The sequence below is a fragment of the Desmodus rotundus genome, chromosome 9 (assembly GCF_022682495.2).
Source record: "Desmodus rotundus isolate HL8 chromosome 9, HLdesRot8A.1, whole genome shotgun sequence".
Lineage (NCBI taxonomy): Eukaryota > Metazoa > Chordata > Mammalia > Chiroptera > Phyllostomidae > Desmodus > Desmodus rotundus.
In genome coordinates this window covers 34,075,858-34,094,512 of record NC_071395.1, presented here as the reverse complement: position 1 = coordinate 34,094,512, position 18,655 = coordinate 34,075,858, and the positions used below count along the sequence as shown (strand labels likewise).

At 43.2% G+C, this 18,655-nt stretch overlaps 1 protein-coding gene across 1 annotated transcript in view; it reads right to left on the bottom strand.

The window, feature by feature from the left end:
• Nucleotides 1–18,655, bottom strand: part of PINX1 (PIN2 (TERF1) interacting telomerase inhibitor 1) — a 78,593-nt gene that overhangs the window by 48,145 nt on the left and 11,793 nt on the right. The window contains exons 5-6 of the mRNA XM_024569111.3: nt 16,505–16,600; nt 10,715–10,791 (exon numbers count right to left, since the gene is read on the bottom strand). Of these exons, the coding sequence (XP_024424879.1) occupies nt 10,715–10,791; nt 16,505–16,600 (173 nt within the window). The remainder of the gene's footprint in view (nt 1–10,714; nt 10,792–16,504; nt 16,601–18,655) is intronic.

Here is an 18,655-nt window from a genome sequence, read left to right as displayed (position 1 = left end):
CCTGTGACCTCTCTAGGTAATGTGTACTGTCTCCTTCCTCCTTAAATGGGAACATTCTTTACATCTAGCCTCCTCTCTGAAGCTCACATTCAAATCTGTTTTCCCTTCCTACAGACATTTAAATCACACTAATTTCCAGAATGCAGACAGAAATAGTCTTACTGGGGGTACAGGGGCATAAATTAGGGGCATGTCATTGGGATCCTATTACCTATATATAAACAAACAGGTTCCAAGGTTACTAAAACACTGCAAATCTTTTAGGAATACAGATAATATAAATTTTATCAAATTCAGTACCATCATCTCCACGGATACTCAGTAAATGTTGATGATGATAAAGAACTTCTATCTCAGTTTTCTTTCATTTTTTTTAAAGCAACGAGTTCTTTACACTCTAAACAAATGCCTATACCTCTACACAAGATTGTGCAGATGTTGTATTGGAAGGGAGATCACTTGTCATTACTTATCTTACCAAGTAAACAAAACTGACACGCTAAGAACCCTCCATCGCTGCTGTGAAGGCAGTACGAAAGCCTCTCGGCCAGAGGACTTTGAGAAGAGAGCGACCTTCCCGGCGGCGAGTGAGTTTAGTTGGTGCATTTGTGTTGCACTTTGTTCAGCATGTGACCATGCACACGTGCGTTAAAATTTTCTCACTTCAAAATTATGTCTGAGCGGAAGTTATCACTCACCACCTTAAACTTGAGTGTGTTCACAGTTAGGGCAGTGATCTCAGCAGCGACTAAGATGCACTGGGCAGTTCTTACATGCTAGGGACTGAGCTGAGATTTACCCGGCTTATTGCTTACCCCAGATACTTTATCACTCCCATTTTATCACCCCCATTTTATGAATAAAAAAGCTGCGGTTCATAGAGGTTAAATAACTTGCCTCAAATCACATAACCTTCAAACTACTCATGGCTTCAAATGCAGACTTAGCAAACTCTCAAGTGCCTATTCTCAATACTACATTCCACTAAATGAGCCTCCCGGTAGAAGAAGCCAGAGCAATAGAACATTTCACTAGATGACATCATTTCTTCATCCTTCTGGTTAAGGTAATGAACAGCACCATGTTCACCATCAGTGTATAAACAGAGAACCATAAAATGATGGATCCTGAAGAGACATTCCAGTGATGTAGGTACAAACCACCCCAAAATGTAGCGGCTTCAAACATTAACAATAATTTCATTATTCCTCACTGTTTCTATGGCCAGCAAGTCAAAGAAGAGCTTGGTTGGGCAGTTCTGGCTCAGGGTCTCTCTAATGTGGCTGTTTTCAAAAAGTAGTTAGAGCTGCCCTGCCCAGAGTGGCTCAGTTAGTTGGAGCATTGCCCCGTAGACCAAAAGGGTGCAGGTTTGATTCCCGGTCAGGGCACATACCCAGATTGCAGGCTTTGGTCCCTGGTCCAGGAGTGTGTAAGAAGACAACCAATTGATGTTTCTCTCTCACATAAATGTCTCTCTCTTTCCCCCTTCCTCTCACTCTAAAAGCAATGAAAACATGTCCTCAGGTGAGAATTTTTTTAAAAAAGTGGTTAGAGCTGGCACAGCAGGGGGCTGGCCAGACATCTGTCCCTCTTCCTGTAGTCCTGAGGCAGCTGCGTAACTCTCGGAGTCACGGTCTGTGAACTACTTTGGTCTTTCTCACCGCTTGGGGGCCTAAGGCAGCTAGACTGCTAGACTGCTTACATAGGCCGAAAGCTTCAAGAGCAAGTATTTTAGCTACAAGGGCCCAGGAGTCACACAGCATCCCCACCACTAGAGTCTATTGGCTACAAGCAAGTTGTAAACCTGCCCAGATGAAAGGGGAAAGGAATGGGCTCCACCTTCTAATGGAGAAGGGGCAGGGGGCAAGCTAGAAGAATATGTGAAGAAGGAGATAACTGAGGCCATCTTTGGAAAACAGAATCTACTACCAGAACATATAAGTCAACACTCTCATTTTATATTTAAGAAAACCAAGTTTACAGATATAATGAGAACATCCAAGAGAGCTCATTTCACTTCGATACTCAAAATGTCTAATAACTATTTTAAGTCTTAAATTGTTAAGACAATTTGCTATTTTACCTCAAGATTAATTGACTTCTTGTTTGAACACACCAAAGACTTTTCCCATTCATCCCCTGAATAAATAAGTAGATAATGCAAAACTTCAAGTCAAGTAGCATTTCAAATGTGAGTTTTCCATGTGCTCTCTTTATTCCAGAATTAAAGAACCTTCAAAGAACTCATATGCATTAGTTCAGACCCCTACCTCTTACAAGAACTCCTCCAGGAAAGTAACCACAAGGTACACCCTATAGCTGGCCAGCTCTACCATCCCACACTGCTTTCTCTCTCTGAGTAGAAATCTTTCTATACATTTCATCCATTAGTACTTGGTTTTCCTTATGAAGCATACCAAACAAATCTGTTCTTTTCTACAGGACCGTGGAAAGCATCTCAACCTCAAAGTGAGGATCTCTCTGTAATCCAGGCAGAATGTCCTAACCACCCATCTGCTAGTTCCTCTGCATAACATTCTTTCTAGGCACCTATGTCCTTAATGACATTCTCTGAATGCACTCTTTTAAAATATGGCCCCTAGTCATGAACAGAGCAGTTCAAATACAGTCACCAGTGCAGAAAAATAGCAAAAACCCTGTTGCTTTCAGCACGCAGGCACAACCCTTCTGAAGCAGCCCAAGCCTGAATTCAGGAGAGCTGGTATTCTTCACATTTTGGAATAGGTTGAACTCATGGTCAGGGTATATATGCCCTAGCCTCTAATTTAATTCTCATCTAGCTGCTATCATATTAGACCTCTTTCTAGGATTAAATGAGAATTTATGTATCATCATAAAATTTTATGTATTTAGTTTTGGCTAAATGTCCCAACTTAGATTATTTGAATCTTGATTCTGTAATCAATGGTCCAAATGATGACAAGAATTATTGAAGTCATCATTTTTGACAAAAAATAAATTGTAGACATTAAATGTATTATTTGGCTTGGTTATGAACTTAGCTTAAATTATCTGAAACTAAAAGTTTCTTCACTTGCCCTGACCAGTGTGGCTCAGTTGCTTGGGCATCGTTCCTCAAAGCAAAAGGTCATTGGTTCAATTCCGAGTCAGGGCACATGCCCGGTGTGAGAGTTCGGTCCCCTGTTGGGGCAAGTGCAAGGGGCAACTGATTGATGCTTCTCTCTCACATTGGTATTTCTCTTTCTCCCTCTCTTCCCCTCTCTTTAAAAGTAAGTAATAAAATAAAATCTAAAATAAAATAAGGCCCTGGCTGGTGTGGCTCAGTGGATTGAGTGCCGGCCTGGGAACCAAAGGGTCACTGGTTCGATTCCCAGTCAGGGCACATGCCTGGGTTGCAGGCAAAGGCCCCCAGTGAAGGGGCACATGAGAGGCAACCACGCATTGATGTTTCTCTCCCTCTCTTTCTCTCTCCTTTCCCTTCTTTCTAAAAAATATGTAAATAAAATCTTTAAATAAAATAAAATAAAAGTTTCATCACTAGAAGATTAATTTAGCCAAAACCAGGTTGGAAAACCTGCCTGACTATTGCATGCTGAGGCCCAGATCGGTGAGGGTGGGGTGGGGAGGCAGAGTGATAGGAGTTACAGGAATAGGGGAGATTCAAATTTAAGACTCTACACCTCACAAGCCATTTACAAAACTCAACTTAATTCATAAATATAGGTCATTAACACAAAAATTCAGAAGTAAGGAGAAAAATAGTGTTTGATTCCAAGATTCCAAGACATTTTAAGTAAAAATTAAAAGGGCTCTTCTTGTCCCAGGGATCTTCCCTACAATTTGCTTAGGGGGCTTTATAAAACTAGAACAAAGAATGGTCCAAAATACCCCATGCATTCAACCAACTAAAAGGAGGGTCTGCTTCAAAGCTAGTTTTCAGATTTGACAATCGGCAAGAAATGGAAAAGGGGATTCATGGTAACTGGTGAGCAGGGCACACAACCCATAAAGAAGTCATGCTTTGGTTCAAAAAGCAAAAGTCGTCAGAAGAATTCAAGGAGAGTGACCATTAATTAGGTGTCCTGGGAGAGTATAAGAAATATTCACAAGGTTTCTAATTCAATCAGGTAAAGAAATTGACAATTACTTTGCCAGGAGACTAGGCCAGCAACATGTTCTTAGGAGAAACAAAGTAGAAATGCTGGTAGTACATTCTAATTCCTTGATATGGTTCAGGAGTATTTTCTCTAGTGATAAGGCTGAGGCAGGAAACAAGCTGGATGGAGGAAGGAAACTGGTAAGGTGGGGGAGGGAAAAAATGAGAGAAGAAAAAAAAATAAGGAGCATCAGGAAGTTCAACCAGATAGGAACTAATGGAATTTGTTTTTCAATGTCTCCTATTCCAACTTGCAAACCAAGTGAGAAAAGACACACACACATACCTGTACTCACAACTTCTGGCAGGCACTGGCCAGCATGCGTACCGGCTGCAGGTCTCGAGGGGCCCTAGTAATTTCAATTCAATATGTTCGATCATCTCTTTGTCTCCGTAGAAAGTGCATACATCTCTAATTTAGGTGCACTCCAATCCAGAGTCATTGTCTTCTAATTAATATAGTACAAAGATGGTGGGGAAAAGAAGGACGTGAAAATTTAAAATGTACGGAAATATTTAACCAGTCATTCTTACACTGAAGAGTTTATTAAAAGTGTTTGGATCTGACAAAGTCTACATATTGCTTTTAATTGATGTAAAAAAAAAAGTGTTTGGAGTAATTGATAGTTTCTGATGATCTTTCATTGCTTAAGCACGAAGTTCTGAGTAGCCAGTTTCAGCCAGGGAACAGTGCCCCAGGCCGCCTCGGAGCTTAAGGGGACACTGGGTGCCACTAAAGTCAGGCACAGTCCCTAAAGAGGTAGGAAGCCTCTAACTTCTGTAGCAATGGAATACGATCAAGCCTATGAAAAGCTTTTCCAGAAGAAAATGCAATGTCTGAAAGCTCACTTCTGGCAAATGGGGCTGATTTTTAAAAACATAAAATGGCACAGCACACATTCATTCAATAATCCTCTTGAAAATCTACTATGTCCACCGGTGGGGTTATGCTTGGCATGGGACCGGAGGTTAATTGGTGAATTCCCTATCTCAGGGAAGAGATAGTTATTTATTGATCAAAACACTTCAAAAGGAAAAAATATTTCAAGTATCAACTTTGAAACTATACAAACTGTGAGTAAAAATTAAGTCCATTTTAAAAGAGAAAAACAATGAGATTTTAATTTACTGAAGCCCTACCATGTACCAAGCACTGAATTTATCCCATGCTGGGGGCCCGGAAATGAGCACAGCATAAATCCTCTCTGAGTAGTTCACTGACCAATGCGTGTGGCGGATGAAAAAGTCCACATGTAAAATACAGAGGATGCAGCTCCCCACTAGACATATGAAGGTCAGAGACAGGATAGAAAGTGTAATTTAAGTTTCATAAATGTGTCCTAGACATCTTAGGTTTAGCTTGGATTTTTTTGTTTTAATGTTATTTTCTTTTTACTTCTATATATTATACCGCAAATAAGAACTCAGATTCGTGGCTCGGCAGTTTGTTCTACTACGTAATCCAAGGCTTACTATTACCCCCACAAAGAAAATTTTCATGTGAAGTCATGGTTTGTTTATTTTTTGATTAGGAAGAGATTTTTATGCATAGGGCTGGATTTTAAAGCTTCTTTTTGTATCAAGGACTCCTTTGAAAATCTGATAAAAGCACTGAACTTTATACACATTCATGCACGCATGCCCACACACAAATTTCCACATGCAATTTAACGGCATTCACCAACCTCACTAGAGGGAGTGCGCCCCAAGGTAATGTCCCAGGCGCTCTCCTATGCCTACGTGTTACAGATGACAAAACGGTCACATAGTAACGATACCACTTTGCATTTCCAGTTTGATACATATCCAAAATTAGTAAAGTGAGTGACTTAATCAACAGATTCGGACTTTTTAAGGACATTGAATGATCTGATTTCTACAAGGCTTTCTCTAAAGGCCCATAAGGTAGAAGACGTAAAATCTAGTGTGAGTAAGAGTGGGAGGTAGGCAATGGAAACTATAGTCGGCCCTTAAAACCTGTGTATTTTAAGGGCCGACTCATTACTGATATGAGCAGCCTCAGCATCAAACTGAGGATCAGGTTGTTCACATATATTCCATTGCAAATGAGACAATTCCGTTGGCAGGAGTGGTGCTGGGGTCAGGGGTGGAAGTGGGGGTGTGTGAGTGAAGGGGAGGGCGCATGAGGGAGATGTCCGTGGTGGGAGAACAGTCTGCACCCACAAGTGATTCAGCGGTGAAGGACACACAAAGGCTGCACCGTTGGAAATTTCCTGGTTTCCACCTGCCCTACAGTTATGTGAGCTGTAGCCACCGGGATAACTGGGTGAAGGGCACACAGAACCCCTCTGAACCTCTGAACTAGCTTTGCAACTCCCAGTGCGTCTGTAGTTATTTCAAAATAAGAAGTTAAAAAAAAAAACACCTCATGACTATTATTAATCTAGGGCTGCTGAGAGTGGTTTTTTTTTTTTAATAAAAACATATTCAGATCATTCATTTCAGTTGAGAGACCAGAAAATGCACAAGTAACACAGTATCTATGCTCTAGGAACTCAAGCAGCCAGCTCTTTCTGAATTCAGCCTACAGCTCCAATGACAAAGTAAAGGCGTCCCCAGCGTTGGCCGGGCCATTGGTACCGAGCTCCCAACCCGAACGGTGCGACTCCGACTGCTGGCGAGGCAGACGTTTTAAAAGTCAAACATTGTTTTCAGCAAAATGAGAATAACAGCCGATCATTTTCCCAAGAAGTTATGTTAAAGCATTAATTACTTATGTATTTGACAAAATCTAAAAGAAAACTTCTCAAGCAGAACTAAAATCATTTAAATGGAGATTTGTTGTAGAAATGTAAAAGAAGTGAATTGACACTGGCAGTACTGTAGTAGAAGGAAAGGACACGCTTCAGGATCAGAGGGACCTGAGTTTAAATCCCGTCTCTGCCACCTGGGAGTTTTGTAACAAATATTTCTGAGCCGTGACCCCCTCGTTGCTGGAAAGACGCAAATCATGCCTCCTTCATGGAATTGTTAGGAGGATTAAGTGAGATACTATCACAAGTGGCTAGCCTAATATCCGACACACAGAGGGCTAATAAAGTTGCGATTTCTGCTACTCTAACATCCAGGGTTGTAGAGATCAGTAAGCTGGGGTTACTGTGAGACAAGACATGAGGCTGCCCCAAGCCAGACGCGGTCGATGTCCAACGTTCTTCAAATCCGGATGTGAGGACAACATCGACATCAGCACCTTATGCAGGGCCCCCAGAGAGGTCTCGCTGCCTCCACATTCAACACCCCGCGGTTTCTCAGGTTCTCCAGCTGTCTGGCCTCCAGCAGCACCTTTGCCTTGGCGATGCCAAGTGGAAATTCAGTCCCATGTTGCTATGGGGGTCAAGGGAGTGAAAACAAAGCAATATTCTTTCCAACTGCGAACAGGAGCCAAAAGAGGTTGTATGTTCAAACACATCTGATCAAAGGCCTCCCGCCCTTGGCTGTAAGGGCTGTTGTAACTAACAGGTCAGGTTTCTTAGCAACAGTTTATTCAGGTGTGCCTCAGTGAAAACAAACTCTATATAGGCAAGTCCTCGTGTATGTAAAATTTAAATTTAAAAGTGACTCTGCAGAAAGACTTTTTATTCGGTGTCTGAAAGTGTAGTGAGACTGAGCTACGTTCTATCTTACACATGCATACAGGTGTGTGTCAGACGTGAACCACGCCATCGATCCCGCCTACGCAGCGTGGCCCGTGTAGCACAGGACGGCCGCCGGCAGCAGCAGCAGCTGGGAGCTGCCACCCCACCCCCGCGATCCAGGACCTGCAGTTTCACAAAATCCCCAGACGATTTATGCACATGTTAAGATTGGAGAAGCCCTGTTCTAGGTACTACTTGTGACCCCAAAGCCAGACACTACAGATACAGGGTGGGCAAAAGGAGGTTTACAGTTGTGAGTACGCGAAACACAGAGTTGGTCCTTGGGCTCCTGTTTATTAATTATTGTATTGTTTTCCACATAAGTAACTGCAAAATTACTTTTGCCTCACCCCGTACAGTCACATATCAGGGCTTCTGCTGGTGGTTCTCAGTCCTTCCTCTTCACTGCACATCAGAATAGTCACCTCAGTCCTCTGGGTAGGCTTTTCTCCCTCAAGTTTTTCTCCTTTTTTTAAATGCTTGTGCATGACCCGAACCCAGGTTGTGGATCTGCCTGGCCTGGGGTGCAACCCTGGCACTGGCATTTTTTAAAAGCTCCTCAGGCGGTCTGAGCGCAAGTGCTGCTGAGAACCACAGCGAAGGCCGAGGGCTGCACCGCGATGTAAATCCACCCGCCAGACAACTAGGGTTTTAAATGCCTCATCCGAAGACAACACTAAACTAGAACGAGAGACTGGGATGTGCCTGGATGTGAATCTTGCACAAAACACAGTATTATTATATCAAGGTGGGTCTTCTTACATCAGCTGCACAAAATAGATTACATCAAGGTCATTAATAAATAGTATCATTTAATAATTCCATATGCTATTATTACATATTACTATATATAATAATGCTATATATTATCATATACATTGCTAAACATACTTAACAACATATTATTCAATATATTGTTTAATAACATATCAAGATTATTATTAAATAGTACTTTTATACCAAGGTGAGTCTTCTCCACATCAGCTGCACCAGCATAGACCTTCCCTGGGCTAGCAGTGGGCAGTTGTTTCTGAAGCTCCTCAGATACGGGCTCACTTAACATGGTCACAAACGGCGACACCATCGAAAAGTCAAGGAACACCGCACTGTGGAGAACCCCGTGGCACCAAACACCAGTGGGTCCTCAAGTAGCTGTCTGCTGAGGGTTAGGCCCCTCTAATCCCCTACATCGAAACATGGCCTCGTGCTTACCACATAAATGCTTTCAGAGTTCTACCAGAAGCCCACCAAAAGTATCTCCTTCCTTGACCTGTTCAACTGCAAAATTTCAAAGAGAGTGCTAGAGAAGGGGAGGGTTGGGGGCAGTAGGTATTGGCAGCAAGGAGAAAAGGGAGGACCAAGGGATGCCAGAATGCAAGGGTTTGGAAAAGCCAATGCTGCGGGAATGCTAGTCCGGGAGAGTGGGGACAGGAAGTTAGCATCAGGGCTGCAGGGCGAGATGTGGGGCTAGTGCAAAGGTGCAGGATGCGGCCCTGGGAGGGGCTGTTGGGGCGGAGCAGAGGTGACAGAGTCTCCCTGGGGATCCTGAAGTTACTGACTATGGTCAAATGAGGGGTTCGAGAGGAGAGTGAGAGAAGGCAGATACAAAGTCCTTAGTGAGCGGGGGCCTAACCCAGGCCACACACTAACTACCCAGGGGTAGAGGTATGACCAGGAGCGGGGCTGTCTGATGACCTCGGCTTTCCCCGCAGCCTCAAGAACGGTCAGTACAACCTGGAATTGGAACGCCTCCTCCCCAATGACCACCTGTCTTTGACACGACTCAGCAGACCTACAGGCGCCACCCCTCGGAAGCCAGGGGGCCCAGGTTCCCTCTCTGGGCCTGCTTCCTCTGTCCCCACTGATAAAGGTATAGGGTCAAAAAAGTACTAAAAGATCAAAAATGTAGTCCCAGCCTACAAAGGCAACTACCAAACTAAATTTCTAGTAACTGGTCATTCCAGAGTCTTTGAAAATAATATCGAGTAACAAATAACTATCACCCAGGAAAAGTTTGTCAGTCTGGAGAAATATAAGAAATAAATGAAACAAGTCTTTTCTGTTCTCTAGTCACCAAGGGCTTTGGCTACGAACCAACACGGCGACACAGGCATGACATACCAGACTAGCCGAGTACCAGCTGCAGCAACCATACAGTCCAGATTTTCGTAGACAACATCAATTTTAAGTATTTTGATCCCATTATCTCTAAAAATCCATGCTTTAAAAATATCTAATGACATCCAAACTATATCCGGGGCTGCCTCTTACCACTGGGACTGGCACGCACACACACACACACACACATACACGCTGTGCCACACTGCACAGCCCCGTCTCACAAGTAGGTTATGAAGTACGGATTCATCTCATTCAGGGTGTAGTAGGGTCACCCAGGCCTTATCTCCTGGTTCTGAAACAAACAGTGCTGTGCAGTGGAAGAAACACTACACGTCTAAGTCCCTTCCTGACTCTCAGTGCCGGTGCAAAGTGTTTCAGAATGTTTTTAAAATGGAATAGACCAGAACTGGAGACACGTATGATGTTCTTCCTCCCCAGGCCAGATTCCAAACAGAGAGGTGCAGACTGAGCAGAGCAAACCAAACGCGGCAGGCGACCTCCCTTTCCTGGAGGTGGGAGAGGTCCTTGCCCCTTGGACAGATCAGCCGTGGGATTCACCCCCAGGTCAGTCTAGTCCCCATACAACAACCAAACCCACAGAGCACGCACCCGGCTCAAAGGTTCCTTATAAAACATGTTATCCCCCAACAATGAAGAGGATCACTTTTAGCCCTTGGAAGCAGCCTCCAAAAGGTTTTGGTAACTTTGTCTGAAAACTACTATTCATAATAAACAGTTCTACTTGCAGCTGAAAATCGAACTGTGGAAACAGACATATCAGCGATATGTGGCTTAATACCTCAGGAGTCTTCTTACTCTGTCTTTTCCCAAAAATGCAGTCAAGGTCTGTTTTGCTCCGAGATGATAAGTCCTTCCCTAGAAAAATAATAGGATGCCTTTTAGTAACACCGACCTCCGGAAAATAGAGAGCACAAACACAAGCTATCAACCTCCTAAAAGCAAGCTGAGTTTTGAAAAATAAACAATTTTATAAACTACCGACTTTTGTTTCCACTGCACAGATGGAAATCCTTTAATAACTAATAAAATTACATTTTAAAATCACTTAAAAATCAAATAAGCGTTTGAGATCCCGCACCACCAACAGTCTCTTAGTGGAAGAAACCACCAAGAATACACGGACTGAGAGGAAAACAATTCTAAAGCTACTCCACTACTGGTACGCCTTCCAGGTGTAATTTCTGTGTCTCTGGCTTCCCATTTATAAAACAGATCTTATTTACTTCAAGGAGACGTGAGCTTCTTAGGATTATGGAACGCAGAATAGAAAATGCTGCTAGATATGTATCTTCAAAACCCCACATAATGCACACGAATGGGGACAAACTGCATCTGACACGCAGGAGCTCAATACTTAATTGAATAAATGAAGTTTCAAAAGAATAAATGCAAATAAAAATACTGGATTACGGTGAAAGAGTTTGCTGTGTCAGCTTTATACAGCGGGGTACCTGATGAGAGCGGGAAATTAAGTGGCTGCTCACAAAAGCGGTGGCCAAGGACCCACGATTCTTATTAAAAACACTAAACTTTTTAACTGAATTTCAAACCCACAAGCCAAGTGATTTAATATTCACTTCTCTGGAATTTCCACTTCTACCAAAAACACTCTGTGAGCAGTCGGCCAAGTCTACTCCCATTTGTCAACTTCATGGTTAATTCGCTTTAACATGTATCTCCCACACGTCGAGTCCTGAGGCCCGGGGGGAGCAAGGCTCTGGGTTACACACCAGAACCTTTGTTTTGAGTTGGAAGCCTGAGTTCACTGTCAGACTCACTTCTTGGTTTCCTGTAGCAAAACTGACTTGGCAAAGTAATGTCCTGACCCAGAAGGTTCTAGCTCACTGACTATCACTGGGGCATTCGAATATGATATTGCTCAGTGACTCCATGAAACTAAAAAACAAAACACCCTTTGATTTCATGCAGAGCCAGGTACCAAAACCAGTTTCGTAGGCGGCCGTTTCAACGGTCCCACCAGTACGGCCTGTTCCTATCAGAAAGGACAGGCTCCAGCTGTGTTTCTGCGCTGCACTCTCCCGTCTCCCTGAGCGGGACTGAAGGCCTCTGGGTGCTAACTGATTATTAAGTCGAACCCGACAAACCACTCCCAAGGAAACTGACTTAAGAACAAAATGAAGCACATTCCAGATAGGAACTCAGAAAATAAACCGGAAATGTGGGGAATTCAAATTGGCCGCGGTGGGGAGAGGTAGACAGACCCTACCTCTCCCTCTGCAGGTGTAGAGCTCTGTTCTTCTCCTTGTCACGGCACAGCCCATTGCGCGCTGCAGAGCACACCCGGGCCGGCAGTTTCTGTTTCAGAAAAAGGAGTCGTACTAGTTCGAAATGCGCATGGGTCACCCACCCTAAACTACCTTCTGAAATGGAACAGATAGGCTAAAAGAAGAGCAGATAAAGACTCTTTTACAGCAAATCAACTAAAAGGAATGCAGGAGGGATTAAGAAAAACAGGGTACATGCGAGATTGCAATTTTAAAACAGGATGCCAGAATATGACCACACAGAGATCAAAAGCAAATCTACAAATCAAAGGCAAAATTGCCAGGCTGCTAGAGAGAAAGCTATACCAATGAAGGCGCAACCATTTCTACAGTTTTGGTGATGGGTTCTTGTATCAGAAACGTTTATCCTTTAGCAAAGTTCACTTAAGTAAACGTAGAAACCAGGACTGTTACAGGCCTTGCTCGGGATTTCGTCTGGAAAACAAAACAGAGGAGAACTGAGTCAGGGACCAATGGGAAGGAGCTCTGAGGGAGATAAAAATGGAGATGGAAGCAGAACTGAAATAGTTATTAGTTAATGGTCCTGGTCGAATAGTTTATAAATGTTATAAAATTGTGTATGGCCGCTTTTAAATAAAATATGCATATTAAAACAGAGTTTAAAAGCTTATTGTTCTCAGTTCTGAACGACAGTCAAATCACAGCGAATACTGCAGACAAACTTAGACCTCAGAGAAAGTGGCGATCAAAACACACTGAACAAGACTAGGAAGTCCGTTGTCTGTCTGGACTTGGTTCACGTATCTACTGATCTTTAACTGGCCATAACAGTTCAGGACGAGCCGGTGAAAAAGCTCTGCGCTACCCCCTTGGCTGTCTTTCTAGCAATCGTGAGCGTCAGGACCTCCAGCCACCAGAGCGGAAAACTGGAGGGAGGAGCGGCACTGCATAGGCAGACACGTGCACAACACCAAGAAGTCCCAATGGGAAGCAAAGGAAACCTAGAAAACGACACACAAGAATTCAAGAAAGGACAGCGAGATTTGGAGCCTTTTAAAGGGCAAAAGTAATACAGAACCCAACAAGTTCTAAAGAGAAAACTGGATTGTAGCACTGTATTATAACTGAGGCTCAAAAAAACTGAGTTTTTCTACTCGGAGTAAAAGGACAAGGGCAAGAAATGCAGATTTGAGAAACACGTTTACAATAATAAAGAGTTAAAGCTTATGTAGGTAGCTTCATTCGCTGAGAAAATTCACTTGCACTCCCAAATCAGGAAGGATAAAAAAGTTATTATTCTGATGAAAAGAATGGGCACGCGTGGGGCTGACGAGCCCAGGACAGGAGGCTGCGGCGACTGCGCTGCAAGGGCACAGAGTCAGGGCCCCGGGAAACGGGATGAGTCAGGGCAGCCGGTGAGATATAACAAGAGAGTTGGATTTTTAAAAAGCCTGCAGTGGTGCCACTTGATATTCTAACGCTGACAGAGCCAGAGGAGGACACTTGACGTCCATCACTAGCAGAGTCCCACAGTGGGGAGGAGCTGGGCAGCCTGGGTCTCCAGACCCGCAAGCCCACTGCCGGGACAGCTCCTCCCTGGGTTGTGTGTGCCGTTTCCTTGTTTAAGAAGCAAAATACTGCAAACTGTCACAGGGCTAAGAAGTGTGGGGAAATTACCGTGGTGAAGTCGCACAACTACAGTGTCAGCGACTTTTTATCCACCATTGCACAACTGGGGGGGAAGGCAATGCTCTCCACAACTTCTCACTGTCTATAGAAAATCATTTGGCAGAAATTGATATTTTCCCTATGATTTCCTCTCTGCAGATATGGCATTGCTAAACAATTTTCGAATAAAAAGAAACCACATCAAAGTCAGGCTTTTAAAACAAATATGGATGAAATTAACTTTTGAAATTATCTAATAAATTATTTCAAATTAAAACTAAAATTCTGGACTAAAAAAAGAAATTATGTATCAGAACTAAAATGATAGTCAATATTTAGGCAGTAGCAAATTTCACAATGCTATCTCAATAAAATAAAAGTTTTATCTTCACTCTTCAAACTAAGCCATAGAAAAGGCCATCTTCCCATGATTTCATTACGTGGACCACAGATGAAGTTACAATATGAACCATCTTCATCCAATAAGTGAATCAATCACTTTCGCGACAAGTGTCCCCACAGGCTAAAATCCTCATTATCCAGAAAGCCGAACAATCAAAAGTTCCATATAACGGGAACATTTCCGATGTCATAAAACAGAATCCATTTTAGAGCTCAATGGCATTTTAAAAATCTTTCCTCACTTTACGAAAGAGGAAACTGAGTCTGAAAGAAGGGAAGCGGCTAAGCGATTTGTCTGAGGGAGGGAGGCCAGCGCCCAGGTTCCCTGCCACCTGAGACATCTGCCTTAGAGGAGACAGAGCGCACCATTCATGCCCACTGACAGCAGTGGCTCCACCGCAGAAAAGTTGCTTTTAGTCAGTTACAGAACTTTAAAGTTATCTTTCCCCGCGGACTGTTAAGATGGATGATGAGTAATTCTTTCCTGCACTACCTGGATTTCCGCCTCCTGCTCCCGTATCCTCCACTTCCTCCCAGTCTGCGCTTCCTCGGTTTTCCCACTCCATCTCCTCTGCCACCCTTCTCACAATGGACCTGGAACTCTCTTCCCTGTACACCAATGCCCCCCAGGCAAGGCTAACAAGCAGACTCATTTTAAAAGATAAAAAACAGAGATGCAACACACCAAGCACTTTGACAGGGTCACTTGGAGTGGCTTAACTAGAAGAGAAGGTAAATACTTCAGCATCCATTAGATTAAAGAGGTTTATCCTGGCTTCAGCAAATGCTTCAGATGAACTCACGCATGTAGTCAGGTACTAAAAGAAAATTAGAAGATTTTAATTGCAAAAGTGAAAGTCTAAAAGGATGCCATGCCATCCCAAAGTTGTAGGCCTCTTCTAAGGTCATTAACTTGCTCAGTACCCTTCTGCCATATCCCTTTTTTTCTAGAGTGACTAAATGAGAAAAGGAGGGACATTTAACGGCTTGGGTAGGATGTGACCATGTAGCCGCTCTTCAAAAGGACTGAGGGCCAACAAGGGCTGTCTTCTGTTCTGCACAGGTTGGGGTTGGAGAGAAACCCCGATCGGAAGTCATACAGAAAAATGACAGAGGGTCCTCGCCTGAGAGGAAGAGGAATGACACGAAGGGCCAGGCAGCCTCACCTGCTGGGACAGGTAAGAGGGAGGCACTAGTCTCTCCTTGCACATCCCAAAGCTATTCAGTTTCCCCCACTCCGTTCAGCTCTGCCGTGGACTCTCATTTAAACCAAACTCATTCTGACCTTTTGGGGTCCTGTGCCCCATGGGAACCACCATTACTAGTTTAAAGCCATGGGAATTTCAGCGGTTCTAGGAGTTAGGGAATTCCCAGTAACGCCAACAAGACTAAAGCAAAGAGATGGGTGTGTATATCCAATCTCCCATAAAAGAACCATCGAATGATGCCTTTATATCACAACATAAACTATCATCATACTTATACTTTAAGTATATTATGCAATAAATAGGCTCCTCTGTTTCTGGAAAGTGCTCTTAATGTATAATACTGTTCTATGGAAAAAGGAAAAAGGTTTGGGAGTTGAGTTCCGGTTAAATTGTTTTTTACCAATACTACACCGCCACCTAGTGGTTAAAGAGGGAAACTGCACGCACAATTGCTTTCAAGTACTGGGTAGACAGTGGGGAGGCGGTGAAAGAGGAAGGGTAGCATTTCCCACCCAGTTCTCAAACCTGTTTTCTAACACTGTCTTTGCAATGGCCCTGGAACCATGAAATGAAGAAATGGTGTGCAATAATATAAAGATCAATTGGGGAGTGAGATTTCTCATACTGGATATCTCAATACACAACATAATCCTGTAAACTGAAAAATTTTAAGAGCTACCCAACACATTAAGCTCTGAAAAATAGGAAAGTGTAACTTAACATGTTCAGCAATCAATTGGAATTATTTCCTAGCCTAGCCACGTAAAATCCCTTTTCACCTCCAAATAGCACCTTGCCTTCTGCCTCCCCGGCTTCGCCCACCGCAGAGCCAATGACTCAACCCACCCCTGAGAAGGTCCCCGCAGGGTGACAGCAAATGCTGGAGCTGTGGCCCCACTCTGGACCTGCCCAGTCAGGCCACCCATAATCCCCCTTTTCAACGGAAAACAAGAAGTGATGCCGGTGAAGAGCTAAAAGGGTTGTACGAAACCCAGAGCGAACACAGAGGTATCGACAACACATTAAGAAAATGCTTAATTCTACCTTTTGTGAATTTCTGATAATGAACACGGTGTTTGGAGGTTTTGGACTTTTCTTCAAGGCTGAAAGATTTCTTTTCCTTGTTGTCTGAGGAGGAGTCTTAAAAAAAACAAAGCATTACATTAAACTCTCTGTAATCCATTCTCATTTATTCTCATACAGTGACATGATATTATTTAAATAAAATCTTTGGGAACCTTATCAATTATTATTGAACTATAACCAAATGATTAGAGATAGTCTTCTTAAATAAACTGTGTACTATAAATCAGGCAAGCCTGTTTTCCAGAAATGTATACAATCTTCGAGAAAGAGAAATGAAAACTTGTGCTCACACAAAAACCTACAAACCAATATACATAACAGCCTTATTCATTATAGTAAAATACTGGAAATAACCCAAAATTCCTTCAGTGGGTGAACAGCTGAGCAAATTCTGGCACACCCTTATTCTGAAACACTACTCCACAAGGAAGAGCAATAAGCTATTGACACCCCAACATCCTGGATGGACCTGAGGGGCATGACACTTAGTGAAAAAGGTCCATCTACATGCTACATGACTCAGTTCATGTGACAGTCTTGAAATGACAAAACTACAGAGAGGGGGAACTACTGAACGGTTTCCAGGGGGCGAAGGTGAAAGTGGGGTGTTGAAGGTCAGAGGGCAGGGAGTGGGCATGAACACAGAGAGGCAGCGTGAGCGAGGCAGCTCTTTGGTGGTGATGGCAACCCTGCCTCCTGACTGTGGCAGTGGTTACAAGAACGTACACATGCGATAAACCTGCATGGACGCGCACACACATACACACGCACACGAGGCATAAAGTGCAATGAAAGCCGAGTGAGATCTGCTGGTCTGGTTAACAGCTGCAGGGGGCCAGTGTCCTGGTTCTGAGGTCGCACTACAGCTCTACCGGAGGTCACCACCCGGGAAACTAGACACCAGTGCTCAGGGCTCTTCACTGAACTGTTTCTGCAACTTCCTGTAAGTCTTTAAGTGTTCCAAGATAAAAAGTTATTTTAAAAAGTAAATAAAGGTAAGACAGGTTAATAATAATCAAAAAACAGATCAGAGATGACAACCAGACAGAGCGTGAAGGCGCAGAGCCGGCACTGAACGACGGCCTCACGCACCAGGTTTTACCGGCGGCTCATCTTAAGGGCAAAACCAAGAGGAAATCATTGAGGAACAAACTCACGTGATTATTTCTTTGACAAAACAGGAAATGTGAGCCATAAAGTAGTGCCTTGGTTGAAATACCAGAGCAAGTAACGCCAGGGTTAGAGTCCATTACAGGATAGTAAAAACCTGCCTGTGTGTATTTCCTCAGCTTTACCTATTGGTCAAGTTCGTCAAGTTCAGGTAGCAGAGCAACAGAAACAGAACATCATAGGTAGAAGAGAGACTGAGTTTTCCTATAGTCACACCAATAGGAAATAAAATTATAAAGTTAGGCATAGGGGAGAAAAGCTTTTTGCCTTACTACTGGAGTGAAACAAGCTCACGCCCATCGAACAACATGTTAGTAGTACTAATCCCTTCCAGGACCTGACCGTTCCAAAAGCAAACTCAGAGCCCTTACGGAGTAAAGGCTCTAACAACGTAAAGATCAATGGGTCAAGCTTTCAGACAATGCCTCACGTGGGTGAATTATTGCGTTGGCCAAAAAGTTCATTTAGTTTTTTCTGTACGATGGCTCTAGTAGTGCTTAGTTGTCTTTAACTTCATTTGGAACAATTTTGTTAGATTATATTGTGACAGCTGTCATATCAGCGTGCATTTAAACAAAATCTTATCAAAACTGGTGAATTTCTGTGCAGCCATTTTAATAGTAAAGATGGAAGAAAATATGTAACATTTTTGGCTTATTATGTTTTATTATTTCAAGAAAGGTAAAAATGCAACTGAAATGCAAAAAAAGATATGCGCCGTGTATGGAGAAGGTGCTGTCACTGATTGAGCGTGTAAAAAGTGGTTTGCGACGTTTCTTGGTACTACTGACATTTTGGCCAAATAATTCTTTGCTGTGGGGCTGTCTTACGCATTGGAAGATGTTTAGCAGCACCGTTGACTCTGCCCACTAGAAGCCAATAGCAGGAGAAAGCCCACCTACTCAAAATATCCAAATGAAAAATGTGTCTTTTATTTTA